Raw genomic sequence first — 23,634 nt, 5'->3', positions numbered from 1 at the left:
CAAATTCTCCCCCCGCAAAAACAGCTTTTGAGCTTTCCTGATGTTTCCCACCATAGAAATCTTCGGGATGTAATGGAGTATTGCAGCAGCAGTTTTGCCTTGTGTGGGTGATAAATCCCAGTCTCTACACAGGCTTCTTGCTTAATCTAAGAAGGCTTTATTATGTACAGAAAAATCATCATAAATCACCCCGGAGATCGGGCGGACATTCTCTCCGGCTCAACAGCTAAAAGCAAAAGTAACTCACACGCAAAGAAGGATTCCCGTATGTGAACAAAACCAGGCCTCAGGATGTGAGACGTCACACAGAACTGTTTAACCCTGTAAGTTCTGGTTCTCCTCACAAGAAACGGCAGCCTTGCCAGACGTCTAGGTCAGTGTTTTTCAACCACTGTTCCGCGGCACACTAGTGTGCCGCGAGATGTTGCCTGGTGTGCCGTGGGAAAAATTGAAAAATTCGAAAGATTTAAAAATAAAGTATTTTATAATTTTTCACATTTCTGTTTACTTACTATTTCATAATAAAGTAATTATAAAATACTTTCTTTGTGTTTATTTGATTCCTATTCAAGAGAATTACTTTATATATAGTCAATATAGGCACAGAGTTAAATTTTTTAACATTTTCTAATGGTGGTGTGCCTCGTGATTTTTTTTCATGAAACAAGTGTGCCTTTGCCAAAAAAAGGTTGAAAAACACTGGTCTAGGTGGACCTTTTGCCGATCTTGTGAAAATCCTCCTCGATTCCCGGGGGGGAGCAGACCTATGGCAGCCCTACCTTCTCAACCTTCTTGATATGGTCCAAAGGGAAGCAGAGCAATATTTTTGGCCCCAGCCTGGCCCCAGGAGTTACTGGAAGGAGGCGTACAAGGACTCCATCCAACATCTTGCAATGTATTAGGACTGATAGAAGCTCCATATAAAGCACTCAGGAGTCCAGCTGTGTTGCAAGGAGAGCTTTATTCCAGCTGCAGTCCTGCAGCATCATAAAGTACCATAAATCAGCCTTCCTACATACGGGGGAGAAGCCATTGTGGAGAAGTCAAGCATACCTCTGTATACAAGCTGGCTATAGACCAATGAGGCAGCGCACCATCTTTTGGGATTCTGACTCACCACATGAATCCCATGAGTCAGCATTTCCACTTAGCATAGTGTTAACTCCTTGATACCCACAACACTCCAACACAATCGTCTTAAGGACGTCACTCCCGATTCGTGTAGGGTTTACTGCTTAGCCTCTTCTTTTCCTGAAGATATTCATGCAAGGCTGCAGAGGTTTAGGATCAGAGTTTTTCTTCTGCTTCTTGGCCTCCCTTCCCAGGTTGATGAGCCCCTCAGTTCCCTCTACGGCACTTGCATAAACCACCTGCTTGACTGTTGGAGTGACTATTGGTCTCGTCTGCTCAATGTGCCAGAGCCTGTCATCGCATGCAGTGAAAGTCCCCGACTCACCAAGGGATTGAGACCCATCAATTATCCTCAACTGGTTTAGTTGGCCTGTCGAAGCTTTTCCTGGGTTGTGTGTGCTGTTGCATGCTGACAGCTTCTAGGACCCACAGGTGAGAGTACAGGTTGGGGATTAATGGTGGACCAATCATCCCAGAAGGAGCCCTATATGTCTCCCACGAGAGGTACTATCCCAGCCCCAACACCCCATGACATAATACTATTAATGTATTTGATATCTCAGGAATAAATTTGTGTCTCCAGCAATAAAACTAATAGCTTCATCCAGTGCTAAATATGGAAGGCTGAAGTTTCCATTAAGTACAGTTATATATTGATGTTTAATATTGAGCTTCTTCAGTGTGACACAGATTCCGCATTGAAATAGAGGAGGTACGTCCAGGAGTGAGGCAAATGGAGAAAGGACAGTGAGAGAGGCCTGGGCAGAGAATTTACACTAGGATAGTCCAGTGTCAGAAAACGGGAACGAGGTCAGGTGGCACATCATAATTATAAATATTAATTGGAATGAGTGGTAATTGAACTTGATGTGTGTCATATTCCTTTGTTCTCTCCCTTGAAACACCAACAGGATTTTGTCTCCCTGCACTCTGAAGCAGACGATGGAGAAATCAGGCAATAATTCTGGGGGGCCATCTGTAAATTCAAAAGGAATAACGAAGAAACCATTTGAATGTATAGAGTGTGGAAAGAGCTTCTCTCATAGTGGGAAACTTCAACGACATCATCAAACTCACACAGGGGAGAAACCATTTGAATGTATAGAGTGTGGAAAGAGCTTCAGTCAAAGGGGACACTTAAGACAACATCAACGAACTCACACAGGGGAAAAACCATTTGAATGTATAGAGTGTGGAAAGAGCTTCAGTCTAAGGGGAAACCTTAGAATACATCAGCGAACTCACACAGGGGAGAAACCATTTAAATGTATAGAGTGTGGAAAGAGCTTCTCTAATAGTTGGAAACTTCAACGGCATCATCTAACTCACACAGCGGAGAAACCATTCAGATGCATGGAGTGTGGAAAGAGCTTCAGTGATAGTGGACACTATAGACTACATCAACGAACTCACACAGGGGAAAAACCATTTAAATGTATAGAGTGTGGAAAGAGCTTCAGTCAAAGTGGACACTATAGACTACATCAACAAACTCACACAGTGGAGAAACCATTTAAATGTATAGAGTGTGGAAAGAGCTTCAGTCAAAGTGAGAAACTTCAACAACATCATCAAACTCACACAGGGGAGAAACCGTTTAAATGTATGCAGTGTGGTAAAAGTTTCAATAAAAGTGGACACTATAAAGTACATCAGCGAACTCATACAGGGGAAAAACCATTTGAATGTATAGAGTGTGGAAAGAGCTTCAGTCAAAGTGGACACTATAGACTACATCAACAAACCCACACAGGGGAAAAACCATTTAAATGCATAGAGTGTGGAAAGAGCTTCAGTCAAAGTGGACACTATAGACTACATCAACAAACTCACACAATGGAGAAACCATTTGAATGTATAGCGTGTGGAAAGAGCTTCAGTCAAAGTGAGAAACTTCAACAACATCATCAAACTCACACAGGGGAGAAACCGTTTAAATGTATGCAGTGTGGTAAAAGTTTCAATAAAAGTGGACACTATAAAGTACATCAGCGAACTCATACAGGGGAAAAACCATTTGAATGTATAGAGTGTGGAAAGAGCTTCGCTGATAGTGGGAAACTTCGACTACATCATCAAACTCACACAGGGGGAAAACCATTTAAATGTATAGAGTGTGGAAAGAGCTTCAATCTAAGTGAAACCCTTAGAAAACATCAGCGAACTCACACAGGGGAGAAACCATTTAAATGTATAGAGTGTGGGAAGAGCTTCCGTCAAAGTGGACACTTAAGACAACATCAACGAACTCACACAGGGGAAAAACCATTTGAATGTATAGAGTGTGGAAAGAGCTTCAATCATAGTGGACACTGTAAACGACATCAACGAACACACACGGGAAAAACCATTTGACTGCATAGAGTGTGGAAAGAGCTTCAGTTGAAGTGAAAACCTTAGAATACATAATCAAACTCACACGGGAGAAACCATTTAAATGTACAGAGTGTGGAAAGAGCTTCTGTCGAAGTGGACACTATAAAATTCATCTACAAATTCACATGGGTGAAACGCTTTAAATGTAAGGAGTACGGAAAGTAATGCGGGTAACATCTTAAAATAGTAGAATACAAGATGCAGTGTAATGTTAGGGAGGGGTGTGTCATCTGGAGAGCTGGTGGTGAATAATGGTGGGCTGAGTGTCACATGGTTTTTGGTCTTTGGTGGAGAGATTGGAAATGTTCATGTGGAGGTGGAGGACAGTTTGATAGACTTTCTTACTCAGGAATTTGCTGATTTTTGGGACTTGCAATTGGATCAAGATGATTTTAAAATTGTGACTGCCTTTAGACTCGGAAGAGGAGGGAGGAAAGAGAAGAATAGAATAAGAGACTGTTTGATTACCCTCTGATCTAAAGAAGAGAGAGACAAAATTTTGGGCTGGCACTATCAGAACCCTCTGGTAATACTACAGTCAAGAGTGGAGATCTTTAAGGACATTCCGAAATATCTTTTGGATCTTAGGTTGGACTACAGTGACCTGGTTGGCTTATTGAGAAAGAACAAAATCAACTTCAGGTGGGAATTCCCCCAAGGCCTATCCTTCAATTTCAGAGGAAAGAAGAGAAAGATAAAATCAGTGGAAGATAAAGCTAAATTTTTGGACAAGCACGGAGACGATTTACAGAAGGAGCTGGGGCAAAAGCCAGGAGTATCGGACAGAAGACCACTTGATAGAGGACTAGAACAAAAAGCGCTGGAAAAAGGATCACCAATACTGGATGTAGCAAACCTATCCTATGGACTGGACAATTTAGTGAAACCAACAGAAGAAGAGCAACTACAGGATGCACTTGGAGGAAAATCAAAGTAACCACATCATGGCACTGCAAATATTAAGCTGGAACATTAATGGTTGTAACTATCCCGAGAAAAGACGCAGAGTCTTTCATTTATTGAAAAAGGAACAATTGGACTTGATTTGCCTACAAGAAACACGTGACTAGGCTACATAGGAAAATTCTGAGTAATAAAAGATTGGGACAAGAATTTATTTCATCAGACAAAGTTAAAAAAAGAGGAGTAGTAATCTATGCAAAGGAGAGCCTATCACCGAAATTTATATTTAAAGACGATCAAGGAAGTCTTGTGGCAATTGAAATTCAATCACAAGGAGAGAAATTTCTAATTGTAGGCATTTATGCACCAAATGAGGGAAAATCGGAATTCTTTAAGAAGCTGCATGAGACTCTGTTGGACTATATGGATTACAATATAATTTTGATGGGGGATGTGAATGGAGTGGTTTCTACAAATATGGATAAGGCACAGAGACAGGTAGTCACCAAGGATGGAAGATTACCAAAAACTTTCTTTGACATGACTGACAATTTGGACTTAATTGACACTTGGAGATTGAAGAACCCTCTGGGAAGAGAGGGAACTTTCTTCTCTGAGGCTAAAATGACATGGACAAGAATTGACCAAATCTGGGCAACTAGAGGGCTGGCTCCAAAGATCAGAAAAGTGGAAATTTGCCCTAAAACTTGTTCCGACCATAATGCTGTGAAGATGGAAATGAAACTAACACCAATTGGTTCCTTTAGATGGAGGATGAATGACACTTTGTTTAGAAATGAAGAAGTGACCAAGAAGGCCCAAAAAATCTTGAGAGACTATTTCGAGATAAATATGAACACTACGGTTGAAAAAAAGAGTAATTTGGGACGCAAGCAAAGCGGTTATGACAGGTTTCTTGATACAACAGAATGCAATCAAGAAGAGACTCCAAAATGAGAAAAAAGATAAAATTCTGGAGAAAATAAAGGAAGGAGAAAAGAAATTGAGAGTGAAACCAAAGTCGCAGGAGATCCTGAAAGAGATAAAGCTATACCAAGTACAATATACAAAATTGATGAATCAGGAAATAGAATGGAAAATTAAACAGATGAGACAAAAGACGTTTGAATCGGCAAATAAATGCGGGGAACTACTGGCTTGGCAAATGAAAAAAAGACAAAAACTCAATACTATTACAAACTTGGAAGTGGAAGGAAAGAATATACAGAATCCAGTGGAGATAAGAAAGTGCTTCCAGAGGTATTTTAAACAACTATATACACAGGAGACGCAGAAAGAAATAGACATTGACTGCTTTTTGAAAATAAATGGATTACAAGTTAATGTTGAACTACAAAATAACGGATCAGGAGGTAGAAGGGGCCATTCAGAACATGCAATTAGGTAAATCACCAGGACTGGATGGTTTGACTTCAAGATATTATAGATCCATGAAAGAATGGCTAGTACAACCTTTAAAGGAAGTCTGTAATGAAATATTGGAAGGGAAAAGGGCACCAGTGTCGTGGAAGGAAGCCTATATTACACTTATACGTAAAATAGAATCTGAAAAGACACAGTTTAAGAACTACTGCCCCATATCTTTGCTCAATGTGGATTATAAAATTTTTGCAGATATTTTGGCTAAAAGATTAAAAAAGGTGTTAGCAGAAGAAATTCATAAAGATCAAGCGGGCTTTCTCCCGGGCAGACATTTGTCTGACAATACAAGGAACATAATTAATATTTTAAGAGAAATTACAAGTGAATATCAACACTAAAGCAGTTCTTATATTTGTGGACGCGGAGAAAGCCTTTGACAACATTTCTTGGAGCTTCATGAAGAAAAATCTACAAGGGATGGGGGTTGGTCAAGGGTTTGAAAATGGTATAGGTGCAATTTATTCAGAACAAAAGGCTAAGTTAATTGTGAACAATGTAGTGACAGAAGAATTTAAGATAGAGAAAGGAACATGACAAGGTTGCCCAATCTCTCCATTGCTTTTCATATCGGTCCTGGAGGTCCTTTTAAATATGATTAGAAGGGACCAATTGGTTAAAGGTATACAAGTCGGAGCTAAACAGTACAAGTTGAAAGCATTTGCTGATGATTTGGTATTGACATTACAGGAGCCAGAGTCTAGTACTAAAAGAGTACTGGAAGAAATTCAAGAATTTGGCCAGGTAGCAGGTTTTAAGCTGAACAAAATGAAAACTAAGGTGCTAGAGAAAAACCTAACAGGGATTGAGAGAGAGAGGTTCCAGAAAGAGACAGGATTAACATTGGTTAAGAAAGTGAAATAGTTAGGGGTTAATATGACAGCTAAAAATGTGAATTTAAGGATAACTATGAAAAATGTTGGACGGAAGTGAAAAAGGATTTAGAAATATGGTCAAATTGAAGTTATCAATGCTGGGCCGAATTGCTGCGATAAAAATGAATGTATTGCCTAGAATGCTGTTTTTGTTTCAAGCATTGCAAATTATTGATAAAATGGATTGTTTCAAGAAGTGGCAGAGAGATATTTCTAGATTTGTCTGGCAGGGCAAGAAACCTCAAATAAAGTTTAAGATATTAACAGATGCTAAAGAAAGAGGTGGATTTGCCCTGCCAGACTTTAAACTTTATTATGAATCAGCCGCTTTTTGCTGGCTGGGAGAATGGTTGCTTCTTGAAAACACTGACGTGCTGGACTTAGAAGGTTTCAATAATGTATTTGGATGGCATGCATATTTGTGGTATGATAAGGTCAAAGCACATAAAGCATTTAAAAATCATATTGTCAGGAAAGCTTTGTTTAATGTTTGGACAAGATATAAGGATTTGCTTGAAAATAAAACTCCAAGGTGGCTGTCTCCAATGGAAGCGAAGGCTCAGAAAAAACTCAATATGGAGGCCAAATGGCCGAAATATTGGGAAATATTGGAACAAGAGGGAGATAGATTGAAACTACAGAGTTTTGAAAAACTAAAAAACAAAGTGTGTGATTGGCTCCATTATTATCAAATAATGGAGGCATATAATCTGGATAAAAAAATTGGTTTTCAGGTGGAAAAATCAAAATTGGAAACACAGCTGTTAGACCCCAAAAGTAAGAATTTGTCAAGAATGTATAACTTGCTGTTGAAATGGAACACCCAGGATGAGACGGTGAAATCAGCTATGATTAAATGGGCACAGGATGTTGGACATAATATTATGATGGCTGACTGGGAACAGTTATGTACCACAGGTATCAAATTCACGGCATGTAATGCCTTAAGAGAGAATATAATGAAAATGATCTATAGGTGGTACATGACACCAGTCAAGCTTGCAAAAATTTACCACTTGCCTGATAATAAATGTTGGAAATGTAAAGAGACTGAAGGTACATTCTTTCACCTTTGGTGGACATGCCCAAGGATCAAGACCTTCTGGGAAATGATCTATAATGAAATAAAAAAGGTATTTAAATATACTTTTCTGAAGAAACCAGAGGCCTTCCTCCTGGGCATGGTTGGCCAATTGGTGCCAAAGAAGGACAGAACTTTCTTTATGTATGCCACAACAGCAGCAAGAATACTCATCGCAAAGTATTGGAAGACACAAGATTTACCCACTCGGGAAGAATGGCAGATGAAGGTGATGGACCTCATGGAAATGACGGAAATGACTGGCAGAATCTGAGACCAGGGAGAAGAGTTGGTGGAAGAAGATTGGAAGAAATTTAAAGTTTATTTACAGAAATATAGTAAAATTAAGGAATGTTAGAAGGAGGCTGGAATGAAGTTATGTGACTTTAGCAGAATATTATAAAAGATTTAAGTAAAAATAGATTGTTGAAGGAAAGAAGGAAAGGTAAAGTTATATTAAGATAAATTAATGGAAAAAATATGGGAAAGATGGAAAGGATTTGCTGAAATAGCTAATTGAAGTAGAATACAAAAAAGGGAGGTGTGAGGAGGTCAAAGAAACAAGTAAATGAAAGTTAAGTTATGGAAGGTTCGTTGTATTTTTGTGTGTGTGTGTATTTTTTGTCTAATTGTTTTTATTTTTTCTGTTTTTCTGTTGTTGTTGTCTCTTTTCTCTATTGTATTGTTTAAAACATTAATAAATATTATTTTTAAAAAAGAGGAAATGTTCATGTTTGAATTTGGTATGTGAGAGTTGTGAAAAGTGGAGTGTGAGACTTTTTGTGTTGCTTTGGATGTACAGTTGTTTAATATACGAAGAGTCGCATCACTACCATTGTTATAATTGCAATAAAGGAACAATTAAGACACAGAAATCTGAAAGCATCTTCCTACATGCATATGGTAGTCTTGAAACCCTTGTATATACCGTATTTTTTGCACCATAACACTCACTTTTTTCCTCCTAGAAAGTAAGGGGAAATGTCTGTGCGTGTTATGGAGGAAATGCCTACAGGTGGCATGCCTATGGATTTTCCTCCTCTAAAAACTACGTGTGTGTTATGGTCGGGTGCGTGTTATAGAGCGAAAAATACGGTAGTTTATATTGTACGAATTAAATGTGTTACTGCACTTCCTCATTTTTGGCTACGTCAAGGGTGAAGTGTTGAAATAAAACATTATCTCTGGTGGCATCATATAGCTTGTAGCTGGGACCCAGATACGAAGCCTGTTTGCACCCGTGATTGGAACAAAGTGGTAGTCTAAATGTGGTTTGCCTTTTTAGCTTTATAAGATATGAAACTCGCTTATGCTTGCAATTGGAACCCACAGTGCTTAACACACAAAACTAGGGCAGCTTTTGGTGTGCTGCTTTTGTCAATAGGTAAATTCTGGGGGTGGAGCTTGGACCAAATAAGGGCAATACGGGATGGGCATCGGGTATAATTGGGCGGTCTGATTGGCTGTAACCTCTACGCCACCCTCCAGCCAATTGGAGGACAGAGGAGGGACATTTGCCCCCGGGGGGAGGATAAATGCTTGTGTTGTTCTGACCTGGGTGTGCCTGAATAGCTCCCTCATGCTTGCAACGATGCTTTTCTTTAAATAAATTTTACTATTTCACCAATGGGCTCAGAATTTATATGAAAGGCTCCTAGGCCTTTCAGCTTTAGGAGCCAGTGTTTTATTCCTCACACAGAGCAGAGAGTGGGCACCGCCAGAGCCTCTGGCAGCAATGTGCCCGGCGGTGGCACAGGTGTGTGTTAAATGCTTCACTGTAAGCTCATAGCCAATTATCCCCCAAATAACAGACACAGGGGAGAAACCATACGGATGATTATAATGTGGAAAGATGTTCAGGCAGGTGCCAAACTTATAATGCTAAGGGACAACTGTGGGAATGTTAAGGATAGTAGGAAAGGATATGTTGAATAAGTGATATTTTTCCTTCTCTCACGCTGGTGAGTGATGTAGCAGAGCAGTTTCCCCTCAATATAGCAGGAAGATAGTTTGCAGATTCATTTGAATCTCTTTAGTTACAGTAAGTCATCCAATCTGGCTTGCCCAGGTGGATTATTCCTCGTGTCCCCTTTTATCCCTCTTAAAAGACACAAGAGTCTTTCCTTAAAAAGTAACAAAAAATTTACTCACATTTCAGTTCACAGTTTGATCCCTGAAAGGCCGGCTTTACTTTAGCATTAACATTAAGCATTAACATTAAGCATTAACATTAAGCATTGTTAGGTGTCATCTTCATTCCGGAGCTGACAGAGGCTGGGAATCTAAAGCAGGCAAAGGGAGATAAGGACACTGGAATGGGAGAGGGAGGAGGGGCAGCCGAGTGGCATAGCTTCAGAGAACAGAGAGCAAGCAGCAGATACCAATCTTAGCTCAGAGACAGAAGGAGAGAGGCCAGGAATGTTGTTCTTGTTTAGTCGTTTAGTCGTGTCCGACTCTTCGTGACCCCCTGGACCAAAGCACGCCAGGCACTTCTGTCTTCCACTGCCTCCCGCACTTTTGTCAAACTCATGCTGGTAGCTTCGAGAACACTGTCCCACCATCTCGTCCTCTGTCGTCCCCTTCTCCTTGTGCCCTCCATCTTTCCCAACATCAGGGTCTTTTCCAGGGAGTCTTCTCTTCTCATGAGGTGGCCATAGTATTGGCACCTCAGTTTCACATTCTGTCCTTCCAGTGAGCACTCAGGGCTGATTTCCTTAAGAATGGATAGGTTTGATCTTCTTGCAGTCCATATGACTCGCAAGAGTCTCCTCCAGCACCATAATTCAAAAGCATCAATTCTTGGGCAATCAGCCTTCTTTATGGTCCAGCTCTCACTTCCATACATCACTACGGGGAAAACCATAGCTTTTACTATACGGACCTTTGTTGGCAAGGTGATGCCTTTACTTTTTAAGATGCTGTCTAGGTTTGTCATTGCTTTTTTCCCAAGAAGCAGGCGTCTTTTAATTTTGTGGCTGCTGTCACCATCTGCAGTGATCATGGAGCCCAAGAAAGTAAAATCTCTCACTGCCTCAATTTCTTCCCCTTCTATTTGCCAGGGGGTTATGGGACCAGTGGTCATGATCTTCGTTTAATACCATTGACCACAACAACCTCCTGGAACGTGTAGAGGAACTGGGAGCTGGCGGCACTGTTATGCAGTGGGTCCACTACTTTCTCCTGGGTCGTATCCAGAAGGTGGTCTTGGGGGATGAGTGTTGGACCCCTGGGCTCTCACTTGTGGGGTGTCACAGGGTTCCATCCTCTTCCACATGCTGCTGGGAGAGATCTTCAAGGGGGTGGGATGGGTGTTCATCAATATGTGGATGATACCCAGTTCTACCTCTCTTTCAAATCGGAACCAGTGAAAGGTGCTGAAAGTCCTGTGTGAGTGTCTGGAGGCAGTTGCAGGATATATAGCGGCTAACGGATTGAGGTTGAATCCTGACAAGACAGATGTACTGTTTTGGGGGACGGGGCAGGCAAGATTGGAGAATTCCTGGTCCTGAAAGGGGTAACTGTGCCCCTGAAGGACCAGGTGTGCAGCCTGGGAGTCATTTTGGACTCACAGCTGTTCATGGAGGCACAGGTCAATTCTGTGTCCAGGGCAGTGTCTACCAGCTGCCTCTGGTATGCAGGCTGAGACCCTACCTGCCCGCAGACTGTCTCACCAGAGTGGTGCATGCTCTAGTTATCTCCCGCTTGGACTACTGCAATGCGCTCTCCGTGGGGCTACCTTTGAAGGTGACCTGGAAACGACAACTAATCCAGAATGCTGCAGCTAGACAGGTGACTGGGAGCGGCCAAGACCACATAACAATACCAGTCTTGAAAGACCTACACTGGCTCCCAGTATGTTTTTGAGCACAATTCAAAGTGTTGGTGCTGACCTTTAAACCCTTAAAGGCCTCAGCCCAGTAGACCTGAAGGAGCATCTCCACCCTCATCGTTTTGCCAGGACAATGATGTCCAGCTCCGAGGGCCTTCTGGCGGTTCCCTCACTGTGAGAAGCGAAGTTACTGGCAACCAGGCAGAGGGCCATCTCAGTAGTGGCGCCCGCTCTGTGGAAAGCACTCCCATCATATATCAAATAAATAAACAACTATCTGACGTTTAGAAGACATCTGAAGGCAGCTCTGTTTAAGGAAGGTTTTAATGATTGATGTTTTAATGTATTTTTTAATATTCTGTTGGAAGCCACCCAGAATGGCTGGGGTTAATAACAATAATAATAATAATAATAATAATAATGAACTAATTCTTCAGTCATGCTTCTGGGGAGTCTTCCTTCAAGCAGACCACTGTGTACACAAGGGTTTCACAAACCAGGGTTTCCATCTCTTTTTGGAAGACAACTGCTAAAGATATAGGAAAAACAATCATTGGAAAACAAATAAATATTGATATATATTTATGAAGGCAGCCCAGTTTAGGGAAGATGTTTTATCGTGTTTTTAATATTCGGTTGGGAGCCACCCAAAGTGGCTGGGGAAACCCAGGCAGATGGGCAGGGTATAAATAATAAATAGATAAATAAATAATAATAGTCACACATACGTATATACGTATATTATTTAAACTATACAAATAATTGTAATAAATCAGCACGGCCCCTGCGTCTTATTACTGCCTCCCTGTTACCTAGCCCAGTCTTCAGCAGACATGGATTATGCCTTTCCTGTTCTTCTGGCCTTTTTGAGGAGCCAGGAAGAGTCTCCGTAAGACCCTCAACTTAACTCTATTGAAATGATACAATAACAAAAGTACTGTAAATAAGGAAAAAATAAGTGTGTAGCTGCCACTCTGCTGTGGAGGGAAACATCAATCCATCATCTCGTACACAAATAGGAAGCCACCCGCTCCCGCCCCCACTTCCACTCTCCGCTGTGGGGAGAGAGGCGACTTGGGGGGAGGAGGGGGCCATTTCCCGACGGAGCCCCAAGAGCAGGAGGCCAAAGGCAGCGCCATCTCTTCCTGTTTCCATCCCAACACAGGCAGCGGCTGCTCTGCGAACGTAGCTCTAGAGGCGCGCGCCTGCGACAAGGAACCCGAAGTGTCTATAGGTCGGAAGTTTCCAGGGGGCCCAAAGTGAAAAGTGGGAGGGGAAGGGGAGGAGGGGTGTGGGTTGACTAATTCCCCTCACCCCCCTACTCCGCTTTATTTTGCAGGGGAAGGAAACCGGAACAGCGAGCAAGGGAGGCGGAGGTCCAGAGAGGACAAAGAGGTAAAGAGGCTGCGTGGGAAAGGGGGCGATTTAGGGGGAAGGTAGAGAGGAAAAGATAGAGACCCCTCCCGGAAACAGAGCCATAGCTATGGGGGTGGGCTAGACGGGGGTGGTTGGTTTTCGCACCAGGTGACGCCTCCAGCAGGGCGCCATTGAGGATGTCTTTGTGGGGACGCAAATGTCCCCAATCGGGTCTTTGACTCGGGGGAAATACAGCCTAGTTTCACCCCTGCCCGCAAAAAAGCCTGGGCCTCATAAGCAGGGGCTCCGATCCCGCAATCCTGCTGCGAAGGGGGGGGGGCAACACCTGCAGGGATTGCGTGGCAGGATCTCCTTTGGAGTCCCCACCCACCCATGTTTCGTTTTCCTGGGGGTCCAGGAGGTGGCCCCCGATCCATGCAATCCAGCTGCCCTCTCCTTTGCAGCGCCCTCCCCTCCACACGCGTCTCTTTTCCCCGGGGGCTCAAGCGACGCTTAACTGCCCCCCACCCCCTGGGCTCTCTTGCCTGAACTGAAACGTGATGCCCACCAAGGGGGTCCCCACGAAGCCCCCTGTCCCCAAGCAGCCCTGGATTTGATCCCAGGACCCAAACATGACGCCCTCTGCCGTTCCCCCCTGGCAGGAACCCCTCGAAGTACTCCTGCGCCTTGAGGGAGAGACGGAGTCCACGAAAGGGTTAAAGGAAGTGAAATCGGCCTGGATAGAGACCCCCCCCCGCCTCGGGAGGCCCCTCCGGATGGAGAGTGGGACGGAGGGAGGAGAGCAGAGGAAGATGGGGGGCTGAGGGAGGAATGGCAGCATCCCTGGGGGATAGGAGGCCAGCCGAGCAGAGAGGGAGGGTGAGAGACTCTTCCTTTTGGAGAGATGTCTCCATCCTTGGGCGCTGGAGGAGGAATCTCCGGTGGTGGGTCTGCCTTGGCTTCTCCCTCCTGCCCAGGAATCTGCCACTCTTTCCCCACTGATCCTCTCAAGCTACTGCATTGATGGCTGTGGGCTGCATTATACCAAGTCAAACCGTTGGTCCACCTTGGAGAGCAGAAGAGAGAAAAAGCTGGAAGGTCCTAGGAGGGAGGAGGGAGGAGGAGGCCTTCTCCAAAGCGGCTCTTTGCTTCTGGAAGCCCCGCCCAGGAAGTAGCCAGAGACCTCTTCCTCTCTCTCAGGCTCCCATTCTTAAGTGTTTCCACTGCATGGTTAATCGATGGTGGTGGTGCTGAGGGAGCCAGGAATATGGGGGAAGGATGCTACAGAAAGGTTTGCAGGGTTTATCGGTAAGTATATCCTGAAAACATTTCTATTACTTTTATTTTTTGTAGGCAATGTCAGAGTGGGTTACAAACGGAGATACAATCTATCAGCATCCAAAGATCCATAATCCGTCCCAGTCTGGGGCATTTCCATGATAGACAATGCCTGTGGCTGGAGGCTCTACACCCAGGGCTGTGCATCTGCAGGCCTGGAATTGCCAGTATTACAGGAAAGGGCTGGGAACTTGCCAAATTTACAGACTGTATGTGAGTGAGAGTTTGTGGGGGGGGTGATAGTTTACAGCAACCGTGTAAGTTTCTCCATCTGTAACTTTTCATGAACCAATATTGCGGTAGGAATTCCAAAATAATTATGCAAAATCTACAAAGAGACTCTCAGGATAATGGAGATTGCGAGTCTTCCTGGTCCACAGTTCACATCCTCAGCCTGCAGCCCACAAATGCTGAGACCATAAACCTTTTATTAGCCCTTAATGGGACATCAGCTACTTTGTTATCGACTTTCTTCAACACATGAATATTTTTGAATACTTTTCCAGTGACGTAAATAGCACTTCCATTTTACTCATTCCACACAGGAGAGAATCTGATCTGCAAGTTTGCGCTCAACTCCTTCTTTGAAACAGAAAAATACAGAGACTTTGAGAGGTATGTCCTTCCTCTTGCCTGGGAGACGGTATCTTTGTAGGTCTCGTTTCAGTTTGTGGGAACATGAGAAATGTCCTGCTGGAGTAGGATCAGGGCCCACCTCGTCCAGCATCCTCTTCTCACAAGGACCAGCCAAGGAGAAACCCCCCAGCAGGGCCAACAGCTGTCTCCCCACTCAGGACTCCCAGCCCCTGGGATTCAGATGAATAATTCCTCCGTAGGGTGGGGGGACTAATAGCTGGGAACTGAAGGACTGCTACTGAAATGGTGGGTGGTTCTGAGAAGGTGGACACAATGGAGCCGCCTCAGGAAGTAAATGGTGCAGGATTAGGGAATGTGTGCAGTTGGTTGGAGTGTATCAGGAAGATGTTACACATCACGGAGGAAGGAGGAAACAATACAGATATTTAGCTTTTTCAGAAAAGGAGGAAGATGGAGAAAGTGTGTCCCTCCAGATGTTGTTCCAGTAGAACTCCCATCATCCCTGGACATTTGCCATCCTTGCTTGGGCTGATGGCACTTTGAGTCCAGCCACATCTGGAGGGCCAGAGGTGTCCCACCTCAGCATAGATGGTTCCTCTAGGAGCTCAGACTCACCTGGGAGGTCAAGGTGGGTATAGATGCCAAGGGTTACTGAGACACGTTTTCAGGGATTATGATTGATACCTAGACTCCAAATCCAAGGTGCCCACACTAAATGAAGGTCTGGATGATACCCTCAAAGAGGTCTGGTTTATATTCCAGAAGACGGCCAACCAGAGGATAGATCTGAAGGTTCTGAACTGAGTTCAGAATCAAGATTCTGAGTTACAATTCAGGCTGAGAAATGGAGGCAGGGATCCTAAATGTCATCTAAAGATGGTTTCCCCCCTCAGGCTCTCTTCTGGTGGAAGCATCTCTGACTGCACCTCCTCTCTCAAAAGTCAGATTCTGTCCTTCCACCCCCTTTTGTTGACATCCATCTGCCTCGAGACACAATGTAGAGTCTCCATGAGGTTGAAGTCAAACAGGGGTGTTAGAAGCACAGACGTGACCCCTGCAGAATACAAACCTGGGCAGTGTGTGTGGAGGTCCTGGGCTGCCTACACGACAAGGCTATCGTCTCCAGCAGGGTGGCCCTGTTTAAAAATGCAAAAATCCGGACAGAGTTGATGAGCTTTTTAAAAATGCAAATTCTCCCCAAAAGAAGCAGCTTTTCAGCTTTCCTGATGTTTCCCACCATAGAAATCTTCAGAATGTAATGGAGTCTGTCACGCTTCCCTGTGCCTGCTTGAGCCTCACGCTCTCTTCCTGGCTCCAAGCAGAGTATTGCAGCAGCGGTTTTGCCTTGTGTGGGTGATAAATCCCAGTCTGTACACAGGCTTCTTGCTTAATCTAAGAAGGCTTTATTATGTACAGAAAAACCATCATAAATCACCCCGGAGATCGGGCGGACATTCTCTCCGGCTCAACAGCTAAAAGCGAAAGTAACTCACACGCAAAGAAAAATTCCCGTATGTGAACAAAACCAGGCCTCAGGATGTGAGACGTCACACAGAACTGTTTAACCCTGTAAGTTCTGGTTCTCCTCACAAGAAATGGCAGCCTTGCCAAACGTCTGGGTGGACCTTTTGCCGATCTTATGAAAATCCTCCTGGACACTATTTTAAACGCTCAATTCCCGGGGGGGGGGGGGGACAGACCTATGGCAGCCCTACCTTCTCAACCTTCTTGATATGGTCCAAAGGGAAGCAGAGCAATATTTTTGGCCCGAGCTTAGCCACAGGAGTTACCGGAAGGAGGCGTACAAGGACTCCACCCAACATGTTGCAATGTATTTGGACCAATAGAAGCTCCATATAAAGCACTCAGGAGTCCAGCTGTGTTGCAAGGAGGGCTTTATTCCAGCTGCAGTCCTGCAGCATCATAAAGTACCATAAATCAGCCTTCCTACATACAGGGGAGAAGCCATTGTGGAGAAGTCAAGCATACCTCTGTATACAAGCTGGCTATAGACCAATGAGGCAGCGCACCATCTCTTGGGATTCTGACTCACCACATGAAACTGAGTCAGCATTTCCACTTAGCATAGTGTTAACTCCTTGATACCCACAACACTCCAACACAATCGTCTTAAGGACTCCACTCCCGATTCGTGTAGGGTTTACTGCTTAGCCTCTTCTTTTCCTGAAGATATTCACGCAAGGCAGCAGAGGTTTAGGATCTTTTAATTTATTTTTCACAAACATAAATAAAACTTAATCTTTTACAGTCATCTTTTTATGTCGTCTTATTTACACTGTGCAAGTTCACACCCAGACTTCCTTCCTTCCCTGCTTCGGTTTTCTTAGTTTATATCTTCTCTTGCAGATTCTTATTTACCTTCTATATACATCACAGGATTTATGTTAACCATTCTACAGTTTTTAGACTTCTACAGTTAATTCTTATATATGCAATAAATTTACCCCACTCTTCTTCAAACTTTGTCCCTTTTTGGTCTCGAATTTTATAAGTCATTTTAGCTAATTCTGTATACTCAAAAATTTTTGTCTGCCACTCCATTACCGTCGGGGTCTCCTGTAATTTCCACTTTTGAGCCACGAGGATCCTAGCTGTAGCCGTAGCATATTGAAATAGTACCAACCTTTTGTTTTTCAGAATATGTTTATGTTTTTTAGCTACGTGGGTTTCTTGTAAACAAATTACATCAAGATTTTTTTTCTTCAAAATGTTTTCAACTTTATTTCTCTTAGATTTCTCATTTAATCCATTCACATTCCACGTTAACAGTTTCAAAGTCATTTTTATGTATTTAGTTCTCAGCTATGAATTATATTCAAATTCGGGTGGTTCTGTCCCCAAGGTTCACTTCCTCCTCCTCTTCCTCTTCCTCTTTGTCCTCTACTTCCTCCTCTTCTCCTTCCTCTTTTTCCTCCTCTTCCTCTTTCTTTCTTTCTTTTTTCTTCTTCCTTCTTTCTTCCTCTGAGTCAATCTCCTTTCCCCCAGGTCTGTGAACAGCTCTATCTTCTTCCAACTTTCCCAACTCTCTCTCATATCTCCTTGAGAATTTCTTTACCTCTTGAATATCAGTTAGCCTAAATCTTTTATCTTTATAATAAAAAGAAATCCCCTCGGGGAATTCCCACCTATGCTGTATTCCATTTCTCTTCAACAAACTCACTAATGGTTTGTATCCGACCCTCTTTCGTAAAAATCTAGTGGGAATTTATTTAAAGATGATAATTGGCCTACCATCGATTACCAATTTATTTTGGTAACTCATTCTCAAGATTGCGTCTCTCATATCTAATGAATTAAAAATCATTAGACAGTCGCCTGGTAGTTTTTTTGATTTAGCCTTTAAAGATCTTACTTTTATTCTAAATACGTTCTCAACTGTGCATTCAATTTCTTCTTCTTTCATATCCATCCATCTTGCCAATTCCTTGATCAATTTTATCTTTATATTTTCATTCATTTCCTCACCTACGCCTCTAAATTTCAAATTAAGTTGTTTCTGACACATCTCCAATAGAGCTAAACTGTCCCAGACCTGCTCCTGTGCTTTATTTAAATCTATTACTTCTTGATTTTCTCCATCTCTCTCTTATTTTCTTTGACTTCTTTTTGAATCCTTTTCGTTGATTCCTCAATTGTCTTGGATCTAACTGTCAAATCTTTAATTTTATTTGAAAGTTCTCCTACCACTCCCTCTATTTTCTTATCCAACGTTTCCTGTACTTCTAATTTTTTCTCCATATGTTGTTCATTTTGTTTAAATTCTTCCTTTATTTTTAACCACAAAATATCCATACCCTTGATCTCTTCCAGTCTGGAAATTTTCCTTTCTCCTGGTTCCCCCCCCCCCAATTTCCCCCTGCCATTTTAGATTAATTACTGCAGTAAAATATTCTGTCCACCAGGGGGGTATATGATTCAACCTGTGATGTGGTCCAAAAGAGCTAACAGAGTAAAGATAAGCAGTATAAAATATAATCCTTGCTTGCAATTTCACTCTATGCCTCCAGGTGTCACCCTCGGTTTTCCTCCACCCCCCACAATGACTTTCACTTTTTATCTCTTTTTGTTCCTAATTCAGGTTACACCAGTGTCAATAGTACATAACTACTTTAAATATTAGTCCAACTCAAAGTCCATCAGAGGTCCTCTTCTTCTGCTCTTCTGCAACTTGACAAGTCAGTCCTTCGATGAAGTTTCCTCTGGTCTTCAACCACTTGTTGGCCGAATCCACCAGAGTGTAAATACAGGAAGCACTTTTTATTCTTGTATCCCAGTTCAGTCTTTATTTCTAGCCACTTGCTGGCTTAATCCACAAGGAGATGTAGAATTATCATATACTAGGGAACAGACCCTCCCTTTACTCCACACTCAGTTTTTTCTAGCCTCTTGCTGGCTTAATCCGCAAAAAAAGTTCAGGAAGGGGACTGTATCAAACAGCTAAGTTTCAGGAGGGGAGTGGGGTTGTTTTTCCTGGGGAAAATTGCAGTGAATGATAGCAGCACAGCCTTTAAAGTGCTTATGGATGTGGCAACATTTCTAATAATTAAGAACTTAACGGTCCACAAAAAATAAGACTGCCAAGTCTGTTTCTTCTTCACCTAAAATTCAATCTCTTTCTCCCCTTTGCCGGTCTAATATATCAAAGAAGGGATAAGTAATAAACTCTCTTTCTCTTTCTCCAGTCATTTGCCGGCAAGGACGTAGCAGAAAAACCACAAATGCAACCTTGAAACCTCCACAAGCAGATGGTTTTAGTCAAAGATAAACGATGTTGTAAAAGGATTTATTGCAGTCTCTGAAGACTTTATGGGTTCTCCCTCCCTCCCCCCCCCTTTCTGCTTGAAGCTTTTTCGACCTGGAGTGTTACTTTGCCTCCACCTCAAAAATATTCCCAAGAAAAGTTTACAAAGTCCTTCTTTTTAACTCTTCTCTAATAACTTGTTTCAAAATGTCCTTTGCCTCAGTACATTGTTTTGTTTTGTACTCACTCAGCAGGAACTTTCACTTCTTTCTTTGATCTTGTGACTTTAATCTCTGCACCATTTTCTCACCGCTGCAGGGACGGACTCCCTTTTTACATCCCTCAGCATCCAAATTTTCTTTACCTTTATTACAATTTTCCCAGGATAAATATATCCTGTAAGCATTTTAAATTCTTTTCTTATTCCTTTAGATGTTTGCTGCTTTCATCTGAAGCTTGAGACAGCACAGCTGGAGGTTTAGGATCAGAGTTTTCCTTCTACTGCTTGGCCTCCTTTCCCAGGTTGATGAGCCCCTTACTTCCCTCTACAGCACTTGCATAAATCATCTGCTTGACTGTTGGACTCACTATTGGCCTCGTCTGCTCAATGTGCCAGAGCCTGTCATCGCATGCAGTGAAAGTCCCCGACTCACCAAGGGATTGAGACCCATCAATTCTCCTCAACTGGTTTAGTTGGCCTGTCAAAGCTTTTCCTGGCTTGTGTCTCCCTCTGCATGCTGACAGCTTCTAGGACCCACAGGTGAGAGCTGAGTATAGGTTGGGGATTAATGGTGGACCAATTACCCCAGAAGGAGCCCTATATGTCCCCCAAGAGAGGTACTACCCCAGCCCCAACACGCCATGACATAATACTATTAATGTATTTGATGTCTCAGGAATAAATTTGTGTCTCCAGCAATAAAACTAACAGCTTCATCCCATGAATGAATCAGTGCTAAATATCCAAGGCTGAAGTTTCCATTAAGTGCAGTTATATATTGATGTTTAATATCGAGCTTCTTCAGTGTGACACAGATTCCGCATTGAAATAGAGGAGGTAAGTCCAGGAGTGAGGCAAATGGAGAAAGGACAGTGAGAGAGGCCTGGGCAGAGAATTTACACTAGGATAGTCCTGTGTCAGAAAATGGGAACGAGGTCAGGTGGCGCATAATAATTATAAATACTAATTGGGATGAGTGCCAATTGAACTTGATGTGTGTTCATATTCCCTTGTTCTCTCCCTTGAAACCCCAACAGGATTTTGTCTCCCTGCACTCTGAAGCAGACGATGGAGAAGACAGGCAAGAATTCTGGGGGGCCATCTGTAAATTCAAAAGGAATAACAAAGAAACCATTTGAATGTATAGAGTGTGGAAAGAGCTTCAGTCTAAGTGAAACCCTTAGAAAACATCAGCGAACTCACACAGGGGAAAAACCATTTAAATGTATAGAGTGTGGAAAGAGCTTCAGTGATAGTGGGAAACTTCGACTACATCAACGAACTCACACAGGGGAGAAACCATTTGAATGTATAGAGTGTGGAAAGAGTTTCAGTCAAAGGGGAAACCTTAGAATACATCAGCGAACTCACACAGGGGAGAAACTATTCACATGTATAGAGTGTGGAAAGAGCTTCTCTAATAGTTGGAAACTTCGACAACATCATCTAACTCACACAGGGGAGAAACCATTCAGATGCATGGAGTGTGGAAAGAGCTTCAGTGATAATGGACACTATAGACTACATCAACGAACTCACACAGGGGAAAAACCATTTAAATGTATAGAGTGTGGAAAGAGCTTCAGTCAAAGTGGACACTATAGACTACATCAACGAACTCACACAGTGGAGAAACCATTTAAATGTATAGAGTGTGGAAAAAGCTTCAGTCAAAGTAAGAAACTTCAACAACATCATCGAGCTCACACAGGGGAGAAACCGTTTAAATGTATGCAGTGTGGTAAAAGTTTCAATAAAAGTGGACACTATAAAGTACATCAGCGAACTCACACAGGGGAAAAACCATTTGAATGTATAGAGTGTGGAAAGAGCTTTGCTGATAGTGGGAAACTTCGACTACACCAACGAACTCACACAGGGGAAAAACCATTTGAATGTATAGAGTGTGGAAAGAGCTTCAGTCAAAGGGGAAACCTTAGAATACATCAGCGAACTCACACAGGGGAGAAACCATTCAGATGCATGGAGTATGAAAAGAGCTTCAGTGATAGTGAGAAACTTCGACTACATCATCAAACTCACACAGGGGAAAAACCATTTAAATGTATAGAGTGTGGAAAGAGCTTCAGTCTAAGTGAAACCCTTAGAAAACATCAGCGAATTCACACAGGGGAGAAACCATTTAATTGTATGCAGTGTGGGAAAACCTTCAGTCAAAGTGGACACTTAAGACAACATCAACGAACTCACACAGGGGAAAAACCATTTGAATGTATGGAGTGTGGAAAGAGCTTCAATCATAGTGGACACTGTAAACGACATCAACGAACACACGGGAAAAACCATTTGACTGCATAGAGTGTGGAAAGATCTTCAGTTGAAGTGAAAACTGTTGGCTATTTGCTGTTTAGTAGCGCTGCAGAGAGCTTGCTGGGGAGACCATGCATTAAAAAGGGACTCAAAAATAACTTAAACAAGGTTTTAATAACGAAAACAAAAACTCCTTATACACTAAATACATCAACAACAAACCCGACCCAACCACCAACCCATCCCCCAGGGTGATGGGAGAGTTAGGTGCTGCTCATTATATACTATGCCCAAATGCTGACACAGCTTGATTAACACACCTCAGCAGCACCTGCTATGTTTCACAGCTGCAAGACTGGGTCTCGTTATTTGCCTTGGCCCTGGCCGTTAAAGACATACACAACTTGTGAAGCAATAATGAACCTTCACATTTTAAAGTGACCATTCAACATTTCCCCTGCGGTTCATTATTGTGGAACAAAAACATAAAGCATATTTTGTACATGTCTTTCATGTGTAACCTTTGGAAGTGCTTTAGTAAAAATGTCTGCAATTTGATTGTCACCTGGAACATATTGAAATACAATCATTTCATTAGCAATTAGTTTCTTTTCAAACTGTAAACGTACCCTTCAGACTCTAGTGCGCTGCGTATTGTGGAGTGTGAAAAGAGCTTCAGTCAAAGTGAGAAACTTCGACGACATCATCTAACTAACACAGGGAAGAAACCATTTAAATGTATAGTGTGTGAAAAGAGCTTCAGTGATAGTGGACACTATAGAGTACATCATCAAACACACGGGAGAAACTATTTAAATGTACAGTGTGTGGAAAGAGCTTCAGTCAAAGTGGACACTATAAAATTCATCTACAAATTCACATGGGTGAAACGCTTTAAATGTAAGGAGTACGGGAAAGTAATGCGGGTAACATCTCAAAATAGTAGAATACAAGATGCAGTGTAATGTTAGGGAGGGGTGTGTCATCTGGAGAGCTGGTGGTGAATAATGGTGGGCTGAGTGTCACATGGTCTTTGGTCTTTGGTGGAGAGATTGGAAATGTTCATGTTTGAATTTGGGATGTGAGAGTTGTGAAAAGTGGAGTGTGAGACTTTTTGTGTTGCTTTGGATGTACAGTTGTTTAATATACGAAGAGTCGCATCACTACCATTGTTATAATTGCAATAAAGGAACAATTAAGACACAGAAATCTGAAAGCATCTTCCTACATGCAGATGGTAGTCTTGAAACCCTTGTATATAGTTTATATTGTACGAATTAAATGTGTTACTGCACTTCCTCATTTTGGCTACGTCAAGGGTGAAGTGTTGAAATAAAACATTATCTCTGGTGGCATCATATAGCTTGTAGCTGGGACCCAGATACGAAGCCTGCTTGCACCCGTGATTGGAACAAAGTGGTAATCTAAATGTGGTTTGCCTTTTTAGCTTTATAA

The 23,634-nt window shown here is 42.5% G+C and overlaps 1 protein-coding gene across 6 annotated transcripts in view; it reads left to right on the top strand.

Moving 5' to 3' along the window:
• The window catches only part of LOC308469829 (uncharacterized protein), a 33,346-nt gene extending 9,958 nt beyond the window's left edge, over positions 1–23,388 (top strand). For 2 of the 6 annotated variants that reach the window (XM_080992817.1, XM_080992816.1), the window contains exons 2-3: positions 14,875–14,944; positions 20,946–23,388. In XM_080992817.1, coding sequence (XP_080848943.1) covers positions 20,977–22,227 — 1,251 coding nt within the window. In that variant the 5' untranslated portion in view covers positions 14,875–14,944; positions 20,946–20,976 and the 3' untranslated portion in view covers positions 22,228–23,388. Of the gene's footprint in view, positions 1–12,660; positions 13,031–13,780; positions 14,300–14,344; positions 14,543–14,874; positions 14,945–20,945 lie in introns of those variants that run through there. The other 4 variants (XM_080992815.1, XM_080992814.1, XM_080992813.1 and 1 more) reach the window with 4 other exon arrangements.
• The last annotated feature ends 246 nt before the right edge of the window (positions 23,389–23,634 follow it).

This window comes from Podarcis pityusensis (assembly GCF_964106645.2).
Source record: "Podarcis pityusensis genome assembly, chromosome: 2".
NCBI lineage: Eukaryota > Metazoa > Chordata > Lepidosauria > Squamata > Lacertidae > Podarcis > Podarcis pityusensis.
Note: the sequence above shows the minus strand (reverse complement) of the source record. Positions and strands in the feature narration are given on the sequence as shown.